Source organism: Centroberyx affinis, unplaced genomic scaffold, assembly GCF_046629955.1.
Source record: "Centroberyx affinis isolate AG114_WGS23_722 - 3 ecotype Tasmania unplaced genomic scaffold, CSIRO-AGI_Caff_v1 ptg001197l_1, whole genome shotgun sequence".
Lineage (NCBI taxonomy): Eukaryota > Metazoa > Chordata > Actinopteri > Beryciformes > Berycidae > Centroberyx > Centroberyx affinis.
Window position 1 is genome coordinate 31,503 of NW_027279719.1, and position 27,862 is coordinate 59,364.

General features: G+C 43.1%; 1 protein-coding gene across 1 annotated transcript in view; it reads right to left on the reverse strand.

Annotated features, from left to right (window-relative positions):
- The window catches only part of ryr1b (ryanodine receptor 1b (skeletal)), a 63,557-nt gene that overhangs the window by 30,663 nt on the left and 5,032 nt on the right, over positions 1-27,862 (reverse strand). Inside the window, exons 3-29 of the mRNA XM_071524435.1 lie at positions 16,637-16,756; positions 16,429-16,530; positions 15,486-15,506; positions 11,966-12,040; positions 11,656-11,734; positions 10,465-10,577; positions 10,266-10,365; positions 9,713-9,809; positions 9,537-9,611; positions 8,495-8,651; positions 8,180-8,344; positions 7,432-7,553; positions 6,690-6,876; positions 5,991-6,126; positions 5,797-5,892; positions 5,138-5,256; positions 4,673-4,806; positions 4,173-4,414; positions 3,882-4,074; positions 3,076-3,292; positions 2,867-2,971; positions 2,116-2,219; positions 1,908-1,991; positions 1,658-1,817; positions 1,174-1,321; positions 813-1,018; positions 127-301 (exon numbers count right to left, since the gene is read on the reverse strand). Coding sequence (XP_071380536.1) covers positions 127-301; positions 813-1,018; positions 1,174-1,321; positions 1,658-1,817; positions 1,908-1,991; positions 2,116-2,219; positions 2,867-2,971; positions 3,076-3,292; positions 3,882-4,074; positions 4,173-4,414; positions 4,673-4,806; positions 5,138-5,256; positions 5,797-5,892; positions 5,991-6,126; positions 6,690-6,876; positions 7,432-7,553; positions 8,180-8,344; positions 8,495-8,651; positions 9,537-9,611; positions 9,713-9,809; positions 10,266-10,365; positions 10,465-10,577; positions 11,656-11,734; positions 11,966-12,040; positions 15,486-15,506; positions 16,429-16,530; positions 16,637-16,756 — 3,532 coding nt within the window. The remainder of the gene's footprint in view (positions 1-126; positions 302-812; positions 1,019-1,173; positions 1,322-1,657; positions 1,818-1,907; positions 1,992-2,115; positions 2,220-2,866; positions 2,972-3,075; positions 3,293-3,881; positions 4,075-4,172; positions 4,415-4,672; positions 4,807-5,137; positions 5,257-5,796; positions 5,893-5,990; positions 6,127-6,689; positions 6,877-7,431; positions 7,554-8,179; positions 8,345-8,494; positions 8,652-9,536; positions 9,612-9,712; positions 9,810-10,265; positions 10,366-10,464; positions 10,578-11,655; positions 11,735-11,965; positions 12,041-15,485; positions 15,507-16,428; positions 16,531-16,636; positions 16,757-27,862) is intronic.

Below are 27,862 nucleotides of genomic sequence, written 5' to 3' on the forward strand. Positions count from 1 at the left end.
CATCAGTAAATAGCATTACAAAAGGTTACGGCAAACAGTGCTTATGGTAGTTCAAGAGTTTAAATATAGTACTGCTACTGCTACTAATGCTAATCTAATGAAGTAAAATTACTGTGCCTTTCTTACCTTCCCCAATTTCGATGTCTTTGAAAGCCATCTCGGAGCCCGAGTCGCTGATCAGCATTTCTCCGTTGAGTGTGAACATGATGTTCATCTCAGTCAGGTCGATCATACAGCCGACCACATCACCAGACAGCCACTGGCGACCGAATGGCTCGTTGCCAATATGCCAACGCTGGGCCTGGAGAAGGTTACATATCAATAAATGATCTGGATCTAAGCCACAAACTTCAAATATGAATGCATTCATGAAAAAACATCAAGGCAGGGCTGTAGTACTACTTTTTTGACATCTTGGACTTGCCTTGGTCTTGTGCCTAACTTGTCTTGGTCTCAGCCACTATTGGATGTTGGCTTTTTCAGGCATATTTAAAGATCTAAAAAGTGGTTAATTTTATTGAGCATTACAAACACCTGTAGAAACCTATGTATGTATTAGTTCTCTAACTTCTATGCATTGGGGAGCGGACTTGCAGACACATCTAAATCTCTATTCATCCTTAAGAAACGTAGTATTATTTTTGTATTTGGACATGTAGCTACATTGTTTATTGCTTATTTTGGTCTTGAATAGGACTCGATTTGCTCTTGGTGTTGACCCCTTTTTTTGACTCAAACTCAACAGAACCTGGTCTTGGAATTGACTTGGACTCGACTAAGGCGATCTTGACTGCAGGAAAATGTGCACTAACCTTGTTGCCGTTGAAGACGTAGGCCAGTTCGTCTGCTCCCAGCTCAGTGTCGGCGCGGACACTGGGACGGGCCCAGCCCACTCTCATCTCGCCTGTGGTCACTGCCTCAAACTCAAAGTACCACTTCCCCTGGGTGACGGCGTACGACTTCTCTGCCCTGAAGATTCGCACCTTGTCCCCGCGGGCGTTATCAAGGCCATGGCCAGCTAAATGGAAAGGGTGAAAAGGAGACAGATGAAGAGAATGAAGATACTGGAAAGGTCTTGTGTGGGGTAAAAGCATTGTTAAGTTACACATTATTCTGTATTCAATCATTGCGTGTTAAGAGGATAACAGCATCATGGTAGGTGAGCAAACTTACTGCTCTCCTGATCTGGAGGCTCAATGTTGTAGCCATAGCCAATGAGGGTGCGGACAGCGTTGTTGACGCTGTCTCGGTTGGTTTTCTTAGTTCTCTCGTCTAGCAGGTTGTAAGGTACCAGACGAGGGTTACGCTTATTCAAGATGTCCTGTGGAGACGAACAGAACGTAAAATTATTTATCATTCAAGAAAAAATATCAGGTGTTTGTACAAAAAACATGAAAAACACTGGGATGGCAGCACTCCAGAAAAAGCCACAGTAAGACTTGACCAGAGGTACAGTATTGTACTTTTATTGATGGCCACAGGATGTTTTTTTTTGGTAATCACAGTAATCTAATTGATGTGTCTGATGATATACAGATAATTTGGTTAATGAAAATGAATTAAAATCATACGGACTTCACAGAAAAGGGAAATGAAGGACAGAGTATTACCACAGTGTTTTGGCAAATGCTAAATATAGTGTTATATAAAGAGTTACCTGCACAATGCTGTAGGTCCATCCTTGCCGTACCCGGTCCCTTGCCCACACGTTATGCCCATTTTCTGCCAGCTTTTCTACCAGCTGGTTCTGGTTGGGTGTCAGCTTGACATGGTTCAGGTCCAGGGGGGCAGGCTTGTATCCACTGGTCATCACATAGCTAGAGGAGAGACAAGCACACGTTGAGATACACAGGAAAAACAATGCAGACAATAAGTAAATACAACCAGAGATATCATGGTCTCCGTACGTCTTGGGCAGCTTGATCTTCTTGAGGTTCTCCTCTGCTTTCTCGTCACCCATACCAACATGGCAACCCAGTGCCAGGAGAGTCCTGTGAAATAGACAGGATCCAGGCGTTAAAAACCAAAACAGAACAGTGTCCAAAACAGAATAAACCTCCTCTGATCCTCAAATTTAAACCCATCTCGGACTCCAACGCTCAGTCAAAAACTCACTTGAGGGTTTCTCCAGACATCTGCAGGTTGTAGTTCCTCTCGGGTTCAGGGAGACTCTGGAAGTCCACCAGACAGGGATGGAGCTTCTTGTTGTCGTCCCTGAACTGTGGGGGAAGATTATGTTGGATTACTCTTAAGCAGCGATGAAGAGGTAAATAAAAAGGAGGGTAAACTATATCCTCCAGTTGATGCTCATAGTGAGGAAAACAAAAACCAATATAAACAAAAATCAATATTTTTTCAGGAAAGCATTAATTTACGCTTTGTTTCCCTTAAAAGACCCCATCTTCAGATTACATGCTCAGTTTGATTCTACTTACTACAATACACACAACACAAAATATATATTTCAGCATAAAAAGGTAGCTAAAATCAGTTTAGATGGGTTAATCCTCCTCTACATCCCTGCTCTTTTGCCAGAGGCTTGAATATTATCACTGCACTCATAATGTTTGCTATAACTGAAGATCCCACAAAATTTAAATGATGATGCTTTTAACAGGATAGCAGGTAACTTAAATTCTTGGTTGACAAAATTATAACACTTTTATAGACTGGGCACTCTATATTTCAGAAATATTGAATTATGAACCTGAGGTAAAGATTTTTTTGCTAAATGAATATATAGCAGTTTGGGATGGAAGTCTTACATTACTCTAGAGCTCCAAATCAGTCTACAATTGTCAAGTCAATATCCCCATCCAGCTGCGGTTCACCAGCCTGTGTGTTGCAGTGCAGACTCCATACTCACAGTCCCGTAGGTCCAGCCCTGCTCGATGCGGGTGACAGCCCAGAGCTCGTGGATATTCTCCGCCAGCTTCTCACGGATACGCTCCAAGTGGGGCGGCAACACAATCTATACAGCAAAGACAAGTCAGCAGACAGACGAAAATCATTTTTTATATGACCAATGCCTAGTTTGAGGTGTTTGTAAGCTACGGGTTGGTCAGAGGATTTTACCTGGACAGTGTCCACGGGGCAGGGGGTGAAGGAGGTGTGGGTGAGGGACAGGGTGGGACCCAGCAGGTTGCGGACGCCTTCAAAGTCGTGCTTGTACTCTTTGATGGGTTCGATGCGCATCCTGTCTTTAGGCAGCAGGGCCTCGTAGCATGGGGCGTAGCCAGGTGGGGGCATGAACTTGAAGTCTCCATGACGACCACCCAGGAGGAAGCGAGCCCTGAGGTGACAAAAATACAGTAAAGCCTGGTCTTTATCTATCATTTATAGACTACTGAAGGCTTTAATGGTGACAACGCCTTGATCTCTCCAAGACTCATAATAGAAGAACATTGATTGAATTTCTCTGCCAGGTCCCAGGCTGTGTTGCCTCCCTGCTCTCATCAGTCAATTCACCATTAGCCCCTGTCAGCATAGTGAAGGATCATTACACGCAGCGGTTGTAAGCCACTGGTTCTGCGGCCCCCTAGGGTTTGGTGAGAAGATTTGGAGGGATTGAGGGATTGAAATTCATGATCATTCATAATCTTCATGACAAATTATTTTTTCCTGTGAAATAAGCACTATTTGCAGCCTAATTAATCATTAATCAGCCTATAAAAGGGACAATATTCTTTCTGGCATCACAGTTTGCCATTCCGTGTGTGCTCCGCTACATTAGTGGATTGCAAATAGACCATCCATAATTTTAAGAGATTAAGAGTGGCATAGCTGCTGTAAACAATCATAACACCTGAGCACCTTATCAATCATCCTCCATGTGGTAGTAACTATTAACTCTGTGTTGTTGCTAGTGCCAAAGCTCTTACTTGACTCCAGCAGAGAAGCTGAGTGCAGGGAAGAAGAGACCATCCACATTGAAGTTTTCAAACATGCCCTGGACTGGGTGGCCATTAATACGGAAGGAGATACTGGGCACGCTCAGATCCAGACAGCAGCTGACAACATCATCAGCGGCCAAGGTGTGCTGGCTGGGGGAAGCCACCTGGCGGGGGACGGTTCCTGAAGGGCAGAGGAGGGAGAAAGTCAGAGAAAGAGAGGACAAAACATTATGGGGGCCCAGATTGGAATATAATCAACAGATTAGGGAACCATCTTACCTGACCACAGATGCAGTCCATCAAAGCCGTAGGAGTAGAGGTCGTCACCCACGCCGTTGCCTCCCCAGCCCTCTCCTCCTCCTGGGTAGGGGCTGTAGCCCTCGGTCAGAGCCCAGCCCACACGCAGGTGGCTGGCCTGTGCCGTCACAAAGGGCTCCACATAGTCCACCATCACCTCATAGTACCACTTCTTATACTGTGTGGACCCCTCACATGTACCCAGAAAGATGTTGGGCCTCACACTATACACAGAAGAGAAAAGAAAACATCACATATGGTCAACAGCCATTGGTCAGCATGGTTGATAACAAAAACTTTATCACTTTTACCAGACAAATGTAAGGGCAGAAGAGACCCTCAAACACGTAGGTAGTACCTTCCAAAGTGTTTTGTAGAGTAGAAAAACTTAGCAACTACAATCAAACTATATGTGAATTTGGCTGGTGGCTGGACTTAATTTCCCACCTGGTCATAAGATGTCACAACAACAGTTCAAGTACCTGGTTACATAGTTTACAATGTTGGTCTGCAGCAGGAGGTCGCGACCCGGAAGCAGGTTTTCAGTGATGAGGTTCTGATTGGACCTCACAGCCACACCGTTACACACACAAAGAGAGCGCAAGACATCCAAGACCTGAAGGGAGAACAGAGGCAGCAATGGTGAGTATGGTCTGGAAACTGCAAGCATCTACACAGTATCAGCTCTGTGCTTTTATGGTTCCTGACCAAAGCAGACGATTTACATTTTCATCCACTGACTACAATGGCTAATGGAATTCCAAAATTTACCTGCCCTATGAACTATTTTTTATGAGCCAAATCCGATTTTAGGATGCAATAAAACCACCTAACAAAATAGCTGGTGAAGTAGACAAACCTAACAGCCACAGCCAAATTTTACCAGCATATGGCTGCTGGCTAAAGTTGATTTCCCACCTTGTTCCTGACAGGTAGATAAGACTAACCTTGTGGTTCCGGCCATGTTTGTCCAGCAGAGAGATGATGGATTTGATGTGGTTCTCCTGGATGATGTTCAGAACCTCAGGGCTTTCAATTAGCACACAGTACAGCACCTCCAGAATACCTAAATGTGAAGAGACAGAGTACGGGGTGGTGGAGGAATAAATAATGTGTTTAGAAATTTTCAAAACACTTACAACGTGCTTTACAGACAATAATACAATAATAAATAAAGGCAGTGAGTTCAAAGATGTCAGACACTAATTGAGAATGGGGTTACAAGAAAAGAAATGGGCAAGTACAGAACACGTAAAAAAAAACCCAACTACATAAAAGCTATATAAAAAGCTATAAAAAGTCTGTAAAAATCTGTTTTAAAAAAAGTGATGTAAAAGGTGATGCTGTTTTTGCACCTGAAGCTCCCCAGGCAGTTTGGCAGTTCAAAAGCCAAATCTCCTTTGGTCTTCAGCCTTGATGTTGCGATTGCCAAGAGATTCATGCCTGAGGATCTCAGACTGCTCCCTAGCTCATAATGGTTTCAAGATCTGAGATGCTGCTAGTAGCTAGACCAAGCCAAGCCTTAAAAGCATTCAGTAAAATCTAAAAATCAATTCTAAACGGTGAGTAGTGGACGTATCGGTGAATAAGGGGGGGCATCCTGTACCTGAGGAGGCCTCCAGACGGTCCAGCTTGCTGACCAGCCAGTCCAGGTTGTCACAGAACAACGCACAATTAGAACGGTTCCCTCTGATTAGAGAAGCTGTTCAGCGAAGAAGTGGGGAGAGAAATGACTGTTGCGTTATCCGGTATTGACAGCATTTCACTGATATGAACTGTCAGAGTCGAGAGAGTCCCTACCCAGCAGCTCATAGAGCAGGTTGACAATCTCCTTCCAGGACTCTGCAGCCTCCTCCCCAGCAAACTCAGAGAAGTGGGCAGCAGTGTTGTAGACATTCAGGCGGTCAATACACTCCAAGACGATGGTGATCATTCCCTGAGGATGACGACAGAAACACGGTGACATGGAGCACATGGGGTATCAGAAAAGTTACATCATGCACAACTGAGCCAGAAACCTAAAACGTAGTTGTTGTTGTTGTTGTTGATGGTAGTATGATAGTATGGTTGTTTTTGTTTATCTTATAAATTATTATTAGTAGTAGTATTAGTAGTAGTAGTAGTAGTAATAGTAGTAGCAGTAGTAATAGTAGTAGCATTATTAAACTTATTAGTATAAGCATTAGACCCATCATCATCCACCGGACCATTTAACCACATTATTAAAATCACATACTGTACTACAAAGGGGAAATATTTGTTTGCTTAGACAAAAGCATCAAAAACCACAATAAAACATAAAATGTATGAGTGAGTGTGTAGAATAACAAAAAAAAGTAAGGAATAAAGCAATTGTGGGTGGTAATAGGATGCTTCCACGCTGTCAAAGGTACAAGTTTCCCTTCGCATAGTTTATTTACTTTAGCTCTAGGAACAGACTGGCAAAATCAATAGATAGTCTGAGTCTGAGTGAGGTTGCGCGGGCAGCATGCAGATTACCTCCTCCTGGAAGAGGTTCTGCCGGTTGCGGAGGGAGCGCAGCTTGGTCTGCTTCTCCTCGTGCTCCAGTTCCTCCTCGGGAGGACGGAAGTAGAAGATGAGGTCCTGCAGGGAGAGGATCACCCCCTCCAGAGGCAGAGACACCGCCCCGGGGGCCTTGTTCTTCCCACCCAGAGAGTCCAGACCCCTGGATGAACACAAACAAATCAACAAGGTTTAACTTGTGTTTGGGATATAGATTTTTACACTTTTTTCTTTCATAGAGAGATGTTTTTAGAATCCGTTTGAGGTTTTTTGTCTCTCCTGAACATCTTGTAGTTTCTCTTTCCATTTCAGTTTCCATTTTCAGTTTTTTAAAAAGAAACATAAACATAGTGGTTTTCACATCTATTTTAAACTACATGCTACATGTAAAAATATCAAAATATCATTGTCAAGTTTCTGCTTCATTGGTATAATTACCGTAAAAACAAAAGAAACCATGGCCAAGACGATTGGTAGCCTCTATCTCATGCCAGCAAATTACATTTCCCATAAATCCCATTGCTTCCTGTCACAAAGAGGGTGTTGCTACTTGTCTCTCCTCACCCTCATTAGTGTCACTGCGTGTGTGTTTGTTTTGAAGAGCAAGAAGGATAAGAGAGTGATAAGATAAGTGATCTTTTATTCATTCCACCATCTGCCATTGCGAGAAACTTGTGTGACTTAGAGGTGGGGTGGGACAACAGGTGTGTAGTCGTACTTGATGAACTGCCTGAAGAGGCCTGTGGTGCTGTAGATCATACGGGCGGCCTGAGACTCCTCAGTCTGGGAGCGGGACACAGTCAGAGCGTCGTCCATGTGGCCCTCCTGGTGCAGAATGACCTGGAGACACAGAAGGGACAGTTGTATTATAGATCACATCCCCTAATTGTCAATCAATATACACTATCACTGTTTCTTAAACTATGGGTCAAGACCCAAATTAGATAATGGGTCTGTTTCTGGCATGTAACAAGAGTACTAGTATGTTTATCTTGTCCTGGGTGTAAGGGTAAAAGTTAGTTTCTTTTATATAGGTCCTGAGACAGAAATGTTTAAGAAGCATTGCTCTATTTCAAACAATATCCACCCATCGACAATACATATCTTGTTAATCATTAGGTATGACTTCATAACATGTTGATAATTCCCATAATGCACACTAACTAGCACAGATTGGTTGCTATGCAAACTCTTGTTATAACCAGAAAGCTGGTAGCAATCTGGCAGCGATCTGTTTTGTTTTCTTTCTGTTTTATTCCTCTGTATGTATGATTACTAGTTTGAAGAACACTTTTCAGTCAGTACTGCACTGGTAACTGTTGTATAGAAGGTGGCACTATGCTGTGTCTCGTATCTATTGCTATACCGTCATACCCATAATCACATTATACGACTCCCTCTCGGATATCACTGTTATATTAAGACATTATGACTCTCATCTTGGTCCCCCAGCCAGAAGGCTCTACCTTCCTCTTCATGGTGCCCAGGCGAGCAGCTTTGGCATCCAGGGCGGCGTAGGTGAGCCACAGGCCTGTAGACACATGCTGCACGAAGCACATGGACTCTCCGTACTTTATCTCTGGTATGCCCATCCCCTCAACGTCACGCTTCTGAGCCACATCCACCTTCTCCTGCTCAGGGGAAGCAGGGGGATAGACAGGATGGGAGAGGGGGATGAGGAAAGAAATAACAAGAGGTATAAGAGAGAGGCACAAACCAGAGGCAATGACCGTGATCAAATTATGAGTCGAGGGACACTCAAAATTCAGAAAAATTCGAACCTTTGACACACGGAAGCAGAAGGCAGACAGTTTGGTGTTGGCCTTCTCTGGGTCGACCACCAACAGACCCTTCTCCTCATCCAGACACAGGTACCGGCCTGTGGTGATGTGGCGAACCCGGAATGACTGACCCCACTTCATGTGGCTACCACTCCAGCTGCAGGTAGAGAGCAGAAAACAACTCTATACACGTCCACAAAGTCTACAAAGTCTCACAGCTAAAGGGAGATAACATGAAACAATAATAAACCATGATGTGTGACCATACAGAGGAGCAAGTCATTTAGTCTATTACTCAGTGACTAAAATGGCATATGATTTTAGTCATTACTGCACCACTGCATCAGTGTAGATTATATTTGCAACATTTAGACATTTTGTAAAGTATATGTTGATCTGTGAGCTGCACACCTTCACCTCTGGCAGCTGTCTAATATTTATAGCAACATTGTCACATCACACTCTTTTAGTTAATGTCTGTAATTGAATAATACAAACTAGGTTTGCTCTTTTTCTTTTAGTATTTAACAGTAATTTATTTCCAGTTATGATCAAGAATGTAATGGAGGATAAACCCACCTAAACTCATTTTACCCACCTTTTATAAGGTGACATAAATCTTTATGATATGAAATTCATGCATCAAGGTGAATGGTATCAAACGGATATAAGTTGTATTAGTATAGGGTCTTTTAAGAAAAAAAAGCATAAATTAATGCTTTTCTGAAAGTATAATTTTTGTTCATATTGGTTGTTTGCCTTATGATGATCACTGACTAGAGGTCAAAGTTTACCCAACTATTTATTTACATTTTTATTTTCATTTTTATATCACTGGTTATGATTATGATCTCCCACAGTGTTTTGTTTCATCATATTTTCATCAATAATAGAATGAATGAAAATAATTCTTAATCTCATCATGGTACAGAATTTCTACACCTCATAGTAATCGCCGACTAAATAAAAAAAAAAAAATGTCAACAAGCATTTTTGTCATTAAGTTCATGCCGATATTAAATCTGCACTGAGAGACCATCACCTGATTCTCAGAGGCTCCAGCCTCCACAGCGATCGGGCCTGACTGCACACGGCTCCGCCCTCATAGTGGGCCATCCTGCAGAGGAGGGAGGGCAGACACAGTTTGAGACAAACAGCAGCACAGTGACAGGATGTTATGCAGCTCTGAACCACTCTTCTTCTTCTTCTTCTTCTCACCTGCGCTTTTCCTCGCCTTCTTCTGGTGTAGAGATGCCCAGACACTCGTCCATGTGACCGTGGAACAGCCTGAGAACGTGACCTCCAGTCAGAAACCCTGAGAGGAGGAACACACACCACGGTAAGGGTGTATACAGTGTGCGTGTGTGTCTGCATTTGTATGTGTGATTTGTGCATGTTAGTTTTGTGTGTGACTTTTGTGATTTTCTGTGTATATGTGTATACGTGTGTGTATGTGTATACGCACATTTATGTGTGTATGTGTGCGTCCTTATGTATATATCTGTGTATTTGAGTGTGTGATGTGTGTGTGTATATATCTGGGTGTATGTATGAGTGAGTGTGTGTGTCACACACTCACACAACATCACGTGGGTAAGTATGTATACAGTGTGTGCGTGTCATTGTTTGTGTGTCTGTGTGTATATATTTGGGTGCGTATGTACGTCTCTATGTATACATCTGTGTGTGTGTATATCTGTGTGTGTTTGTGTGTGAGTGTGTGTTTCATAAGGGTTTCACAGAGTGAAATATGAGTACAGCAGGTCTGTACCCTCAGCCAGCTCGCATCCAGAGCAAACCGGGTTCATGTTCCACAGAGTCTGCATGAAGGAGGCGTCCACCATGAGATCTCCACTGGCATAGGACAGATGCTGAAGACAGAGGAGAAGCATGAGGGGGGGAACGAGGAAGGTTAGCTCAACTTAAACACATCCATCCAGGACAAGTGAGCGGAGTGCATGGAGTCTCACCAGGTATCTCTCAGACGACACGCTGACCAGGATGAGGTCATCTCCCACCCTGACCTTTTCACCTTCTGACCTCTGCTTGGAGGCTGGATGAATGGTCCACCAGCATGCCTCACCTGCAGGAAGATATCCACCATGAGAAGAAGAAGAACGAGAGGAGAAAGAAGAAGAAGAATATCTCTGTTGTCGGGTGAAAACCACTTTTTCACGAACTCAGAAAAATGACCCTGCTTTTAGCTTGACTGCCAAGCATTTTGCAGTTTATCCAATGGGTTCTGAAAAGTTTTCATAAACCAAAAACTGACCAAAACTGGAGTTACAAGGTTTTCACCTGACAGCGACAATATGCTGTGTAAGGCAGTGGTCAACCTGAGGGTCAGGACCCCCCAGGGGGTCGCAACATAATTTTGGAGGGTCGCGAGCCGATTTATGGGATAGGAAAAAACATATTTCTACTACACAAATGTATTATCGTGTCTCAGTATCTTGTGAAATACTGAATAGTTTTCAGCCTCTAGGCACTAAATCAAATTGAACAACCTGAAAAGGGAAAATCATTCTTTGGTTGAACTGTTCACCACCATATGCAGCCTGCGATGGGGGTCGTGAGTAGGCACTGCTTTGTTTTAAGGGGTCACAAGCCAAAAAGTTTGAGAACCACTGGTTTAAGGGCGACAGAGTGGCCTAGTGCTTAGAGTAAGTGGAAGGTCCCTGGTTTAATCCCCACAACTACCAATGTTTTGTCCATCAACAGCCACTTGTCCTGTCAAAGTGTCCTTGAGCAAGACACTGAACCCCTACCTGCTTACTTACTGTGACTCACTCTGGAGAATAGTGTCAGCTAAATTGTAAATTGTAGATATAATAACTACTTTTGTGTAGGACATTTCTCAACCAAATTACAAAGTGCAGTAAAACAAATTATAACGATAAGGGAAGATTTGCACTGCTGACTCCATTAATGTCCGTAGCTTGTGAAGAGCAACTCAGCAAAATTCAGAAACCATATTCGACAAATTAACAACACTACGACAGCATAATGAGACCAGAAACAAGTTACCAGTTAAATGCAATTTTTCCGTTGTGTCTTAAAAGAAGATACCAAGTTAGTCTCTCTGTTTTATCTAATCCTCTCTGACTCAGATGCACTCAAACATTTTTTCTTGCCAGATAGTGTGTCCCTTGAGCTTTTACCTGTAGAATCTTCTTGTAAGCCCACGTCGAAGGCCAGCTTGTCTGTGAGTGACCGAGACGTCGTCAAACAGCTCAGGTACTGGGGAGAAAGTCGATTATCAGGATGTCGCCAGAAATCTGCACTCCCCATTGGCATTTTGGTTTGTAAGTTACACTAAACAACTTTGGATGCAAAATAATTAAGTTGTCTGGTGAAATTCTGTATCCAATTGACTATAAAGTTAGCTTAGTGCCTCGTTAAAGTACTAAATAACACTGATGATGCGCTGATGTAATATCAAGTAACATAGGAGGATAATAGCTGTCTCACCATGCCCGAGTGGTTGTGTCTTAGAAGGATGGCATGGCCGTACAGCAGGGTGCGATGGCCTCCACCTTGGGACGACTGGAGAGGAAGAGGATACAGGGTTAATAGACTGCTACAGACTCTGGACACGTAGGCTGCTACCTCCATCAGAAAGAGCACAAAACAAGGATACGGTTTAGAAGGTCCAGAGGGAGACAGCAAGCCCCCCACACCTTCCCCTTCAACTGGATAGGGAACTATAGAGCGCTTTCAGGTGATATAACACACCCTCTGGCAGCCATATTGGAGGTCCTCAGCTCTTGGTTAACACTGGCTATGAACAGCTGATTGTGTTTTTAAACGTACAGCTTTGGCAATTCAAGAAAATTCTGTGCTATTTTCGCTGAAAACTAATCACTTTGTCATTGATGCATAGGTTCTTATTTTGTGTTTAGATAATGCCAGCTTGTTAGCTAGCTAACCATAGTATCTAGTCAGTTAACCATCACCACACATCTGATTTGCACACTAGCTAACATCTAGTAGAAGCTTGCGTTGTTATGGTGACTATTTGTCTGGCTAGTTAGCTAGCTAACAAAGCCGAAAAACCAGCTGTTTGTTCAGGCTAACTGAGTTGACGCTTTTCAAGCTAGGCTAGTGTTTTGACGGAGGGACGGACCAGAGCGGCTAGGGGAAAACACAAGATAGTTTCCTGTGTCACAGTAAACTAAATCTGGAAAAAAAAAATCTATCTTACCTGACTGTTCGCTTTTACATAACATTCCTGAACTGACCTCCACCCACACAACTACAAGCTATTCAGGTTTCTCTCCTTTTCTAGCCTGGTTGCCATAGTCTACAACCATTTCTCCAGTGGACCTCCATGATGGCACCAGACACGGTTGCTAGGAGATTTGCAACTGCAAAGCCTCTATAGCTATACAGTATAAAGAGATGCGTTTCAAAATGAGATACTCACCTTTTGAAAATAAAGTGACAACTAAGGGCCTACTCATACAAAATTGATAGCAAACTATATATATAAAAAAAATCATGTTAGTATTTGAAGGATAAAATAAATAAGTCCTTTGTAGACAAAATGATAATGCTTTTCACAGGCTAGATTAATATTTCAGAGATATTGAATGATGAATTCAGGTTTTTGTTTTTTCCCATATTAGATAAAGGCCTACAGCATTTTGGAGTCGATCTCTTCACACAACTGGAAGAGGAAGGATCCATTTATGTACAAATACAAATAGGAAAAGAACAACAAGGACAACACCAATAATAAAGCAGTGTACAGGTAGACCTAAATATACTACACTACAACTCATAATCAACAGGGACAGACTTAAAAATTTTAATCCAATCACCACAGATTACAAAAACACACACACACCAACGTTGAAACCATCCTACCTTTTCTCAACATCCAGCAAGGATGCAACAAGGAAACAAAATGACTGTTGTAGTTATGTATAGATTAGCCATAACAACCATTTAGTCCTATAGGATGATCATGATAAGACTTCGGGTCTGTGGGGTTAAGCACACCTAATCCACTGGGATGAGTCAATTGATCGGGGGGCAGGTGTGTCAAGGGGGTAGCACTGACCCATTAGCCCTAGTCCGCATTAGCGCTGGGCTCAGTCGGGACAGGTGGGGGTGGTGTGTGTGTGTGTGCCAAAGTGTGTGTGTAAGAGGGAGATAGGCCCGTCCAGAGCTCTAGGGGTATCAGGTTTCCCCATCCTCCGACTACCCTTCCCTGACAGAGGCATAGGGACTCTCCGCTGGGCTGCATGCCATGCTATTCTCATCCTCTGGCCTGCCAGTGGAAAGGCCAGGCTCTCTCCCCTCTCCGATATCTTCCTGCTCCGTGTCCGAGGCCAAAATCTGCCTAAACAAGCCTTGATAATGCAGCTAATGAAATGCTGCTCACACCCCAGCTGTATAGGATCTGTTTCGCCCAGTTGACACCCCTGTTATTAATGTCTGTAGATACAAACAGTGCCTTCTTGATCTTAATCCCCTATTGGTTAGTAGCCTAAAGGAAAAATCCACCCTCTTACACTGTTATATAGGCTATCATCAATCTGTGGTGGTTCCAGGAGTTCTTTTGTGATGTGTTGTGATTTACTTTTTGGTTGTACCCACTTTCCCTCAGCCAGCCTCGTCTACTTCTATTTCAGTTATCGATTTCCTACATTTCCCAGAATTCATTTCGACAACCCCCAGAGAATTGTCGTGAACTTGCTGCGTTCAGCTGTGGGTTATACGTGTAGGTGGAGGGAGCGATAGTGATAGCACAGTAAGAGCATGAGAGTGGGAGTTTGTCGTAGTAGTCGCACCCCTTGCTCAGAACGCAACATGTCTTGTGGCTGCATTGCATTATGGTCCATTGAGGCTGCGGTCGGTGGAGAAATTGTTCTCTCTGCCTCTTCTACGATGGATTTCTCCCTGTATGATTGTTGAACATCGGTGCAGAATGAAAGTCTAGAAATGAGAGTCTAGAAGGAAGCCCTCGCCCCGACTGACACCAAAACCGGACATTTACTGTTGATTTTTCTGCTTTCAAACTCTATTGTAGCTGAGCTGGAAATATTTAGATGTGACATCATGTCATCTATGTGGCCAAATACACCACCAAACAACTAAATGTACCAAAAAATATGGGAAAAAAAGTGGATTTTTCATTTAAAATGAACCAAGTTAGATGAAGCTTGTTCAGTTTTCTGTCAGGTTTTGGGGCAGTGTAGGGAAAAACATTAAAAGGGGAATGGAAATGAGGTTGAGATCATCAGAGACCATTAAATAATAACATGGGTGTAAACCAAATGAACAACATCAAGCAAGGTAAATGTAATATGCAATTATGATAGGGACATAAGGGTAAATGGGCTGGTGATATTGCTGCATGTAATGATATGGATGAAGCATTGCGGAACCTTGCTATATACTGTATCGTAGGATAGCTAATGTAAAAAACAAATGAAAATAAAAGATATAGCTTTGGAATTAACATAGTATTATTTTCATTTCTAAATACTCAGGGTTGATCTACGACTATGGAAGCAGAACTGCAACTGTAGTTATTGTAATTGTTTTTAATAACAAAAACTCAGAACCATTAAGCCTAATTCTGTTATTATTAGAAAACAGCACATAGATGACAGTCCTAACATTAATTTTCCAACTACAGCTTCAGCCAATAAAGGATTTTGTCTTATCGTATCTCAACAGAAGCTGTGCAGTTATCCCACAGATAAAGAGCAGGGTGAATCTAAAGATGATGGACTTGACTGCTCGGAGACCCAGCTGGGATCCCGGCGGTGACACTGGCTAAAAATGAGTGACAGGTGTACTGAGCGCTCGCCACCTCAGGGGCGAGAAGGGCTAAACGGATACAAAACAAGACGTGTGAATGGTACAGCGCTATTTCATTCAGTAGGACATCCAGTGGGCGAGAGGACAGGAACGAGGACAGTTGCCAGGTTGGTTGGGGACACACGTTACAGGGAATGAGACATGTTAAGAGACATACCCATTTGTCCAAATCGACTGCCTGCTTGGCAGAGAGCGAGGAGGGAAGGGGAGGGGAGGGGAGTGTCAGAGAAAAAAAAGGAACAGTGACTACAACAGGTAACAGAAACAAAAAAGTCAAAAGGAAAGAATAATTTACCCCTAGGCTTGAAGATCATAATGTATGTATGCTGCGTACGGCACTACAGAGGCAAACAGCAGTAACTGTGCAAGTAGTGAAACTGAGAGAAATGATGTCAAAGTGTATCTTCCATCCCAACAAAAGTATCTCTGAGACAGAAGTGGACTGTATATCGTATAATCGCATTTATAGATATAATTTTTGTTTTTTATGAAATCACAATCAGTGTCATGTAAGACATACAAAAAGTAGTTACTGTTGTTTGCCTTTGTATAGGGCTGTATGTATTTATATTTGCAGTATGTTCTTTTGGTGAATTAGCCATATTCAATTCAAAAAAAGTATTTGTGTAGTGAAAGGTACATGAAGTTCAAAGAAATACTGTTCTTGAGATAATCGTTAGAGATGCGGGGGATAGCAGTGGTAGTTGGTGTGGTTAACACAGAAATATTCTCTTTAATGTAACAGGAAAGGGAAGGGAAAATGTAAGGAAAGGCAAATCTCTAGAGAAACAAAAATTGTATCTCAGCAAGCTCCATTTGTAAGCCAGATTTTGTGAATTTATCATAGTCCATTTACAGGAGGATAGGTGTGGTAGAAGACATTGTAGAAGAAATACAGAAAAGATTCACTTCAATTCAATAGTAAAGAATAGGGGAAATCTCTCTACAGACACAACTTGTATGTCTCCACTTTTTGCCATTTATTCCACAGGAGCACCTACTCCATCTCTCCTCTCTCTACCGTAAACATTTCCATCCTCCCCATCCCATGTATTCCTCCATCTAATACCCATCTGTTTATTTCCATTCCTGCCTCCTACCTCGGTCAAGTCCACCGTGTTGGCCAGCATCTCTTGCAGAGCGCGGACCGACAGAGACTGCTCCAGGATGAAGGCACATATGGCCAGGTCTGGCGGCACATTCTGCGAACACAGAAACACACAGCTCAGGTGTTTAAGAAAATGCCCGGAGCCAAGGTTACGTAGAAGACAAACACAGGCGGGAGGAAAAGTTTGCGTGGCGTCTCACCTGGGCGTTGGACGTGGTTTCCAGGAAGCAGAGGCGGTTCCCGAAGCCCTCGCAGGACAGACAGAGCTTGATCTGCTCCTTCAGGACGGTCGCAGTGCACTGCAGAACCACCTGGTCATCCTGCAGCCAGACCAAGAACAAACACACACAGTTAGGGACACATTTATTCCCTGGACACCTTATTTTAATGCTCTGTTGCTCTCTTGCTTATTTTGTGCTTTTAACCAAGCTCTTCCTTCCCTTATGTCTTAATTTTGCTGATGGTCCTCTTATTTGGATGGTGCTATTTATTTCCCTGTTTTGTAAAGCACTTGGGTACACACTGGTTTTGTGTTTTTACAGTACTATATGAAGAAACTTGAGTTGACATTCAGCTAGCACAATCTCGTATATAATACTCAGTGACTGTACTGTAGGGCTGGTCGATATGGTTGAAATCAATATCAAGGTAATCATGAAGTCTTTTTTCTGATATTGATATATATGATGATATGGCTCATATATGCAAAATTACATGTTAAATAATCAAATTAATATTAAACTAATTCAGTGGTTCTCAACCTTTTTCATATCAAGGACCCCTAATTTAGTCCACATTAGGGCCATGGACCCCGATTGGATGAGATTTTGTCTCTCGGACCCAAATCTGAGAATTTTTTTATTGTCAGATATGATTTTGTCCAGAATTCCATGACTATCTGTACTGTAGGTAGAGAGATAACAGTGAAACTATGATCAAAACAGTCATTCTAAAATGACAAAATAATGAAGTTTAACAATTCATCAATTTGCTGGGGACCCTGGAATGCCCTCAAGGACCCCTGGTGGTCCCCGGACCCCAAGTTGAGAACCACTGATCTAATTGAACTTAATGGTAATGATAGGTGTGATGTCAAAGCTGAAATTTTCAAATAATATTCCTTAAAATTTTTCATACCTCAGTTTTTTTTAATAAAATTTGGCTTTTGACATCAATTTAGATGGCAGAATTGTGTCATGATATCCCCAAATCACCGTAATATCACGATATGATTCTCCTGAAAGATGATAAACGATAATATTATCGCCCAGCTCTACTGTACTGACATGCTTCTTAAGGAGCACACTGCAGAAAGAAACTGACCTGTGTTTAAGAATAGCACCTACAGTATGTGGTATTTTCCCATGAAAGTAGAACGAGTAGAATTCAGTGTTTATGTGCAACCAGGAAACTATAGGGCTTACACAGCCAGGTGACAAGGCTGCAAACAGCTCCTCCCAATAGGGGGTGGCACTGTAGACACAGACAACGCGCTTCCACAGGCAGAACGCTAACAGACAGTAATTTGCGGCTCCTCGTCCAGAGACTGGTGTAAATACAGCGATAAACACCCCCCTGCCTGTGAACCCACACCTGACACTCAGCATTCTCAGCTGCTCCCTCCACTCAGTCATTATGCAAGCAGATCCATCACTTAACCTGACTAATATTCCTCTCTACAGCTCCGGACAGATTCTTTGCTTTTCGCTCCTCTATAGTCTCACAGCTAATGAATCATTCTGTCTTCTTGTTCTTGGTCCGTTCGCCGCCTTGCCCCTTGCAGGTCGGCGATTCTGCGCGGCCAGCGTATCATGACTTAGTGTTTTGGATGAGTGGCAGGTCCTTTCATGTGAGGCCGAGGGCAGCGCGGGGGGGGTTTATGTGTATGTTACGGCACGTAGCGGCAAAGTGGAAAGTGATGCGGATCGGTGACCTCATAACATCCCCTCCTCTCTGCGCCCGGAGGCCTCTACTGTTTCTTTGGCTCAAGAGTGTCCCCTCTTGCTTTTGGTTGGGCTATCATCTATCTCTCCTCAGCCTAGAAATGTCTCCTCTGTCCTGTCCTCGCGTTCCCTGCTTTGCTCTCCGGAAAGTGGAGCAACATGCCCTCTCTCCTTCACTTCAGACATGAGCAACACCACTCAATACTCGACTGCTACTAAAACGGTGCATGCACCATATCGACATGACTTTGGAGCAAAAGCGATGAATCACAGGAATATGCAAAAACAAAACAGGTTTTCTTTGTTAACAACATTAAAGCAAGTGGTGCAATATCTTTCCTATCTCACTCACACGACACAGCCTTCCCACTCAGCCTTACCACTTCAAAGCTGAGATTCAAAGCAGTATGCATATGCGCTGCAATGACATCAATCGCTATTCTTTGTTAATCAGGACCGACTATAGATTACATCTGTTCTGAAACCACAGCGGGGTGTAGAAAGAGCTGAACTGGGCTGAATGAGGGTAAACTGGGCTAAACTGGGCATGTTTTGAGGACAGGGCATGCAGACTCAGACAGTAGTCCCTGATAAGGAGATAGGACTGCGCTTCTGGGTGGCTAAAAGCAGACTGAAGTAACCGAGTGACTCATTGCTCCGAGACAAGATGTGCGATCGGATGACACTTGCAGCCCATAGACGACGGTGCGCACGCCACAGCGTTATACGGCACTCCAGCCTAGTGGCTTCTATCCATTTCTACACCCACGGTCTCACGCCGCAGGCTTTGCCTTGCTTCAATTCACCCTACCTCTACAGGCAAGATCAGACGGACAGAGGACCTACAGGAGGACAGGGAGATCTCATAGGCTCGTACAAGAAGATTAGGCCTAGAAGATGAAAGTCAATTCACTCAAAGTTGCAAAGAATCTCTTTTACAAGCATGAAAGACCTTGCTGATGTTGATGAAAATGTTGGTCCTGAATACCATTGAACCCATTTTGATGATCCTCATGTGGGAGTCTATAGAGAAATACTAGTATAGGGTATTTTATCACTCTGTGGACAACAAACAAATAATTGTAAAAGTAAACAGGGCAAAAAAAATACATTTTCATCCTCTCAATCCACATGATTGATTCCAAAATTCACGCAGCACTTTAAGGATTTAACCAGACAAACATGATGTTGAACATAGAAAAGGAGAATGTCTGGTTATGTGCCAAAGTGTCTGGTAGAGTAGATAAACGTACCAGCTACAGCCGGCATTTACTAGCAGCTGGCTGGTGGCTGGAGCTGATATTCCACCCTGAAGGTAAGAGCACACAGACTTATAATAGAGCTCTGTCAAGTGCAGCAGCTATAGAGCTGTGTCCTTCCAAGAGTCACGCTGTGTGACTCTCATCCAATCCAACCACGTGAAAAGCTGACTGGGAGACCGCACAAACTCCTGGGCTTAACTCACCCTTATATTAATAGAGGCAGTTTTCAGGATTTGAGAGATGTGCACCTGACGCTTTCTTGTAAGCCAGCCGCAAACTACTGATAATGCGTTAACCTCGCCCTGTCCTCATCTGACTGGGCCGAGACAGGTGAGCGGGACGGAGTGAAAGTTGTGTTGGGGCATCACCGGCCTGACCCACTGAACTTGTACCTGGGCATCGGGCAAAGACGTATACGTGTAACGAGCTCAATGCCTGGGGTAGGGTTACAGCCAGGCCATGTTTGGAGTTGGCGGCTGAAGCATCTTGGGTATGTGGATGTTCGGGGTCAGAGGGAGAGGTACAGACAATTGGATATAAACTGACAGGCAGCCAAGCAAACAATGATGTGTGTACGCAAATAGAGACGCGTGATACAACACAGATTCACAGCCAGCCAGAGGCATAGATAGCTCCTGAAAGCAGACACCTTTGTATATTCTCTAGGGCGGGCTGATTGTGTGCATGCAGACAGAGGGTAGCCAGGATTCCCCCGGCCTCGCAGGGACGGGACACTCTCCTGCCAGGACAGGAAGTTGCATGGTTGCAAACAAATGGAAAGAGTGACAGAAACCCCTTGCCTCTGATCCTCTGATGTTCTTCCAAACCCAAGAAGAAAGGATAGGATCGTAATTCTAGGACTATGAACACAGGTGATACAGTTCCTGATGTGGGATAGAGATTGTTGTTAGGTTGTTTGATTTGGTGTATAGAGGGTATCCCCAAGTTCAGGGAGATGGACAGGCAGCAGCAATATGTTTCACCCAGGCAGAGAGTACATTATCTGATGTTTGGGACAATTTATTTTCTGCACTAACTCACCTGGAGGCAGGGTGGGAAATTAACGCCAGCCCGCAGCCAAGAGCTGATAAATTTTGACTGTGGCTGGGAAGTTTCTCTCCTCCGCCAGCCACTCTGGCAGGTAATCAGCCATCGTTCAGAAATCTTTTTCCGTTCGAAAAATTGTATTTGCCTGGCAAAAACAGTGAAACTGGCTGGTGGCTTTGTAATCCATCTGCCACTGTGGCCAGTGGATAAAAAATAGCTTCTTGGCTTGAGTGTCATTTGCAGGTTTCTACAGTAAACTAGCTCCAGGTTTTATTCAGAAGCATTACACTTCTGTGCCAATCAGCAGATTCACTTCATCTCCATACAGACAGAAACAATATGATGTCCTCCGGCCAGTACAGACAGAAATGCCAAGAATACAACATCTCAGGTTCATTATAGGTTTGGATTTTGCATTAGTTTTTATTTTTATATGGATTTAATTTCAATTTCAATTTAGTTTTAGTTTAATGAAAACATGTCACTTTTATTTTATTTCAGTTAGTTTTACATGTAGACACGATTCTAGCTCAGTTTTATGTTTTTCACAAAGTCTCGCTTTCATTTTTATTTCAGTTTACGACAATATTTTGTAACACCTAGTTTTCGTCTCAGTTTTGTTTTACTATAATAACCTTGCATGTCACAGATATCCGACAAAGGACCGCATCAGACGGAGGAAGAGGCACCGCTCCGCACTATAACCCGTCCTGCAAGGAACAATGTATCAAATGAGGAGTGTATCCATCCACCCTTTACTGCTCCAGCTTTTGGCCCGACGCCCTGATCAAAGTGTGCTGATGCGGGCCACCCTCTGTCCAGGACATCGATTATAGCCCTGCAGACATAAAAAGAGTGAGGGATAGCACATTGTATAGTATGTGGGTGGAGAGGAATGGTTCGATATGGCAGAGGGGAGAGTAGTGATGGAGGATGGGGGGGGGGGGCTTCCCTTTGAAGTTTCTGCTCACCACAAACTGGTCCAGACCACACAGGTACACTCTCCCCGTCCTCCATCGCAGGCTGGAAACTAATCTCTTCTAGAAGTACCGCATGGCACCCTCTCCCCACTGAGTCATGGCCTCTCGCTCATTTTTTTCTCCTCTACTTGCTGTAATTTTCTCTCATAAAAAACAACCTTCGACTTCTCTCCTAAGCTCTTATTTCTCTTCTTTCTTTTCCAACTCCTTGTCTCTTACATGATTATTCTGAGGTGACAGTAAGATTGCTGTTGCACTGTGTCCCTGCCACTTACCACTGGTTGATTGTACTATCAGTGATCTAGAAATTGAATGTTATTCCACTGTAAATGGTTCAATCTGGCACCAGTGTCAGTAAAATACAGAAAATGTGAATGTTAAATTTGCACTAGGCAGGACTTTTATACACTCTTCTTATCTTAGCGTCCCATCTCCTCTAACTGAGACCCCTTAGATTCAGCCTGTTGGCCCAAATGAAATTGTGGTATCAGGTATGGACTCTTCTCCCCCCACAGGGAGTGATGAATTTAAGAGTGAAATACAGCTACCTAACATGAAATCGGCTACTGACTCACCAATGGACGACTCTCTCGTCCCTTTGGTATAAAGCTTGGTAAACATCAGTGTACTGTGTGCAGTTTACTGACGTCACGTTACATGATTTATGGGTATTGAAGTTCAAATTTATACATTTTGAAACTCTTGCTGCCATCTGTGCCAATGTTTAAAGTTGTTTAGTGCAGCTTTAATGTAATCAAATGTTTAATTCCCAAATGAGACGTCCACCATTTAAAGAAAACTGACACCTTTACTTCGAAATGATTGCTGGCAAGAACGTACATTCTTGAAGTTTTTAAGACATTGTTTTAAAAAAAAGTAGCAATGTTGAGGGTGAAATCAACCTCATTTGTGAAATATCGAAGTGTCAATTTCAGGAAGCCATTATTTTTAAAAATGGATATGTACCACTTAGGAATTAAACCCTTCTCATAGTCCGGATAATCTGTCCCCTCCTGCTATAGCGGTCTAAAGGTCAGCTGACACTGTAGCCTGATGGGAAAGTCCCACCAAACGTGATCCACCAAGCTGTCATTCATTTTCTATGAGAAGCGAGCAACTCCCTGCGCAGTGCATGCTGGGATAGCTTGCAGTGCGAGGCTTATGGGTCTCTGTTACCTGAGGATATGAAAGAGGTCTCCAAGTGTGAATAAAGAGGTCTGGTCGAGAGCCTTAGGTCGCACACACACCGACCCTTACATATCCTCTTTAAATAGCCAAACAATATTTTATTTTTTTCCCCCCAAACAATTCCTCTTGGGTTACAGATGTAGCAATGCTGCCATTTGGCTCCAACCCCAAGAGGGAAAAAATAAAAATGTCCTCTCTTTTCAGCCCTCAGAAGGTGCAAGGAATGGTCTGATAGATGGTTGAGAGACACCAGAGTGTTGCATTACAATATACTAATTTGGTTCTGATGTGTGACATTCAAGAAAAATCATGATAAAATGAGATAAAGGATGGAATAAATGCAGGATAAATGCATGAAGTTGGACTTTCACAAGGGGCACGACTGTATGTGAGCGTATGGTGTAATTGAATGCATCGGCCACAACCAGGAGTCAAGGCCAGCGCCAAGGTTTCTGTTGCAGCACATAGAGGCTTGCAGTAGAACTAGAGTTATGTAAGCAATTAGATTCAACGACTGCCTTATATCTCTCTGAAAAAAGGACAGATGGCATCTCAATTTCTAGATGAACAGCTTAGCCAAGACCTGTGGAATCTCCTTCCTCTCTTTCTCTCTCTCTCTGTCTCTCTCTGCTTGTCTCTAACAACCTGAAACTTTCCAAATCACTTTCAGAGAGTAATACAATATAATGGTGGTAATATCGCCATTTTGCAGAATTACAATACATTATGTATTAACAAGTAACTCGCAATTTGCCTTTTTCTTCATCTTCTTTCGTCGTTTTTTGCTATACTTGAAAGCGAACGCGGCCCCTCATGTCTTGATAGCCTGATAATAACCCTATGGCCCCTTAAACCTACTCAAAGCATTTCATATGATGCCAAAAACTGAATGACCATCCATAGGAATAAGGATGCATGTTCATTTTAAAATAAGCTTTCTTTTCTGGTGCAACAAGCCGTCAACACAGACTGAGCGTAATAGAAAATATTCAATCCTGCTCATCCTCAGGCATTGTATAATCTCTATAATTTAGAAGTCAAATGATTCCCTCCTATTTGGAATACGTCTACCCTTGAGCTACTGAACTGTATTACTGCAACTTCAGAGAGGAGCCTCAGCACATGAATAAATTTCACATTAAACAGCATGGGCTGCATGCTCGTGAAAACATTTACCTGCAAAAGGGGAGGGAATAAAAATACAATAAAGGGGGAAAAATGTCTCATTTTGCTGCAGGAATGCAAGAATCATTGTAGCCCTATCTATGCACCCTTGAAGTATATCTATGCGTGTGTGTGTGTGTGTTATATGTGTCTGTATAATGTGTGTGTTATATGTGTCTGTATAATGTGGGGTGTATGAGTGTCTTTGCTTGAAAAGTTATGAGGTAGAAAAGTTCCATGTGACACAGCGTTCTGCGTTCAATCCGACGTTACACTGCTGATGAATCTTTTAATCTCACAGACAGTCCAGAACATTCAGAGCTTCTTCTTATTCACATTCTGCTTTCACTGCTCGCTCTCTCTCTCTCTTCTCTCTCTCTCTTTCTCTTTTTCTTCACGCTCGCTCTCTGTCTCTGTGTCACCCTGACTCTCACTCACACACTATTCCTTTCTATCCACTCTGCTCTTCCATATTCTCTCACTGTACGCTTATTATTTCATTGCAGTCTCCTTTTCTCTCCCTCTTTCCATTACCTCCGCTCCTCTGCTCCGCCTGCCCCCCCCCCTCCCCCCCAACACTCCTCTCCTTCTATTTTAGGTGGTTGCACCTGTCACTCTCACATTCCCTCCTTCTGCTGACCAGCAGATACTCCGAGGTCTCACTTGGAGAGAGCCAACATAGACTCTCTAGCAGCGGGACGGGACTGAGTGCAGGAAAACGAACTCATTTCTCATACTACTGATATACTGAAGTCCTGGCAAGAGGCAGAGAAAGTCAAATCAACCATTCTCAAGCAATCAATGCCATAAACCAATATAACCTGAGTTATCAAAACTAAGAAAAGCACAGGCTCCACACACAGGTTACAGTCCTCAGTGTGCCTTTATTCATGAGGCCATTTACACTGTTTACATCATATTTATGCGCGTATATAATGCCAAAACACAGAGGTTAATACAGTCCATTATTATCACTGTATTGTACACCGCACTGAATTCAAAACCTTAGTTAGGCTTATGGAAGATTATTCATTGGGAGTTGTTGCTGCTTTGGATACGCTGTTGTTTGCCTTCCAGACTATGGAAATGTTCATTTGTTCACAGACATTTACACATTTGTTTGTTTGTGTTTATCTCTCTCTATCTCGCTTCTCTCGCTCTCATTGTTACAGTTAGACTGCATAATAATGTGTTGTTGTGAATGTCTGAAACGGTGTTGTTGCAGGCTTTAACATTCTAAGAAATTTGGACAAACTTGGTCAAACAGGCTAAACGATAAGCTAGACTAATACAAAAAGATAAAATAGTGTGGTGTCCTCCATCATGTGGAAAAAGACATAGGATTGTTTGCACAGGGAAACAGCTGAGTCTTTTGCACCGCTGAAATAATAAGAATGTCTTTGTGGATGCAGCAGCATAATAGCTAATTTTAAATTGGACTAGACACCAGCAGAGGCTGTGTGTATCCACAGATTCCTGCGGGGAAAATGATCCATGCTCTAATCATCTGTTTCTCGTCTGAAAGCATGACCTTTGAGACTTTCAAACCTCAAAATTTTTAACTGTTTTAATGGGTTGCACTGTCACTAACACTGCCAGAGTTAAAATTTTGAGGTTTGCAAGTCTCAAAGAGTCATGCATGCTAAAAATGTATTGACTCATGCTAACATGACGGCATCCAGCAAGTAGCATGTTACTCTTGTTGTAATTTCGGTGATTTTTGGTGATTTTCATGTTTTCACTTCAGCTGAAGGATCACATGTTCCTCTCTGGGCTTAATTCTCACATATCTATCGCTGATAAAACCCTTTCAAAACCAATTGGAAAATGTCAAAACTGAGTTTAAAATACAAGCTTAGCTTAAAACAAGCTTAAAATAATGCTGCTGTTCGAAGTTCCTGAAAAGTTTAAACATACAAGCTTTTCATCTCACAGCGATGATATGTTGTGCTATAATCTTCAGACAAGAAATATCAGGTAAATAAGTAACCAGGTGGCTCCTCCATCCAAAGATGCTTCACAGATAGACTAATGTCAAACGGTGATAATTCACAAATCATATAATTATTAGAAATACTGAATTCAATGGAAGCCCAAGGTTGATTTTCAATGACGCATTTTCTGTGCTTCAACAGCCTACACACACACACACACACACACACACACACACACACACACACATTCATTTCCCTCCAGCTCAGTTAAACTGCTACAAACTACCCAACCTCAAACATCAAACATTAAACAGCCTCCGTCATTTGAAGCACTTGGGCATAGACGATAACTCCGGCAGACAGCAGCAATTCAAAGGGAAATACCATTATAAATAAATCATTTTAGTTGGCCCGCATTCAAAACGCATTCCTCTTGAAAAGTCTATTTGCCATAAGAGTAAGCAAGGTACTTTCGTGACCAGCAGGCCAGCACAAAACAGATGTGTAACCCAAAAAACGAATATCTAAGCAAGTAAAGGCCTAGACAGACATTCATTGTGCTAGACAGTCACGAGCATCAACCCATGGCCCAGATTAAATGCAGCCTCATAGTTTGAGAGAAAAAGACTGCTGGAACATGAATGTACATGGAACAGACACAGGAAGAAAAAGTACTAAAATTGACCTATATACATTATCTCATTTGCATGTTCACACACAGAAGAGAGACCTATTGTTTCCTAGTTAGTAAGTCCTAGAAGACTCTGCTTACCATATGTGACCAGAGCCTATCATTGAGGAAAATGTAGGCGATAATGAGGTAAATATTGGACTTTCGGACCCACAGTGCAATTGTTTGGCTACAAAACACTTGGATTGAGCTGCATGAGCTGTTTGATGGACATTTTATGCTTTTTTGGAGTATTAAAAGATAACTTAAATAGTCTGTGAGAATGCTGGGCTAACTCGCTGTGTGTTTGGTGGTCCTGCCAACTTCGGTGGAGTTTCGACTGACATGGGAGTTTGTGGATAATGAGTGAATTTTCATTTTGGGCTGAACTGTTCCTTTAATGTGACTTGCATGTCTTTGGAAGGTGGGAGGAAACCCACAACGAAAGGGGGCCAGGAATCAAACCCAAGTCCTTCTTCCTGTAAGGCGATAGCGCAAACAACTGAGCCACTAAGCACCCCCCTCCCCCCCCAGCAGTTTGCATAACACTTATTGTCCACACAAGGGGGAGAGACTATACTTCATGACGTCACTTTGCGAGAGAGGCTTCCTAGGAATCCCTCTCTCTCTCTCTGTCTCTCTCTCTCTCTCTGTCTCTCTCTCTCTCTCTCTCTCTCTCCTGTCTCTCAGTCTCGTGCCTGAGATGAGCGGAGCAGACCGGCCCACCTGTTTATTGTGTGAACTCCTGTGACCAGAGAGCACGGTGGCATTCATATGAGGGCAGACTAACAGGTGCTGTGTGTGTGTTGTCCCACTGTGGATGTGTTCATCTCCCAGGCTCAGCACTTCTAAAACCCGGCTTCACTCACACACACACACACACACACACACATCCCCCCCCACTCCCCTTCACACCCCCGTCATCTGCCACGCTCCCCTCTCACAGCACCGATCCTGCTGCTGCTCTAGCTCAGCCAGGAGCCTGAAACTATACTAATGGACGCAATATGTGTGTGTTTGTTTGTGTGTGTGTGTGTGTGTGTGTGTGTGTGAGAGAGAGAGAGAGAGAGAGAGAGAGAGGAGGGGGAAGACTCTTTCTGGGAATGAAAAAGAGGGAGAGAGTGTGTCTGTATTTGTGTGTGTGTGTGTGTGTGTGCATCTGCAAAAAAAATCTCCCTGTCATCACGCACACAAACAATGAAAGTGTGGCGGTGCAACCAAATTGAATGCGTATTGTG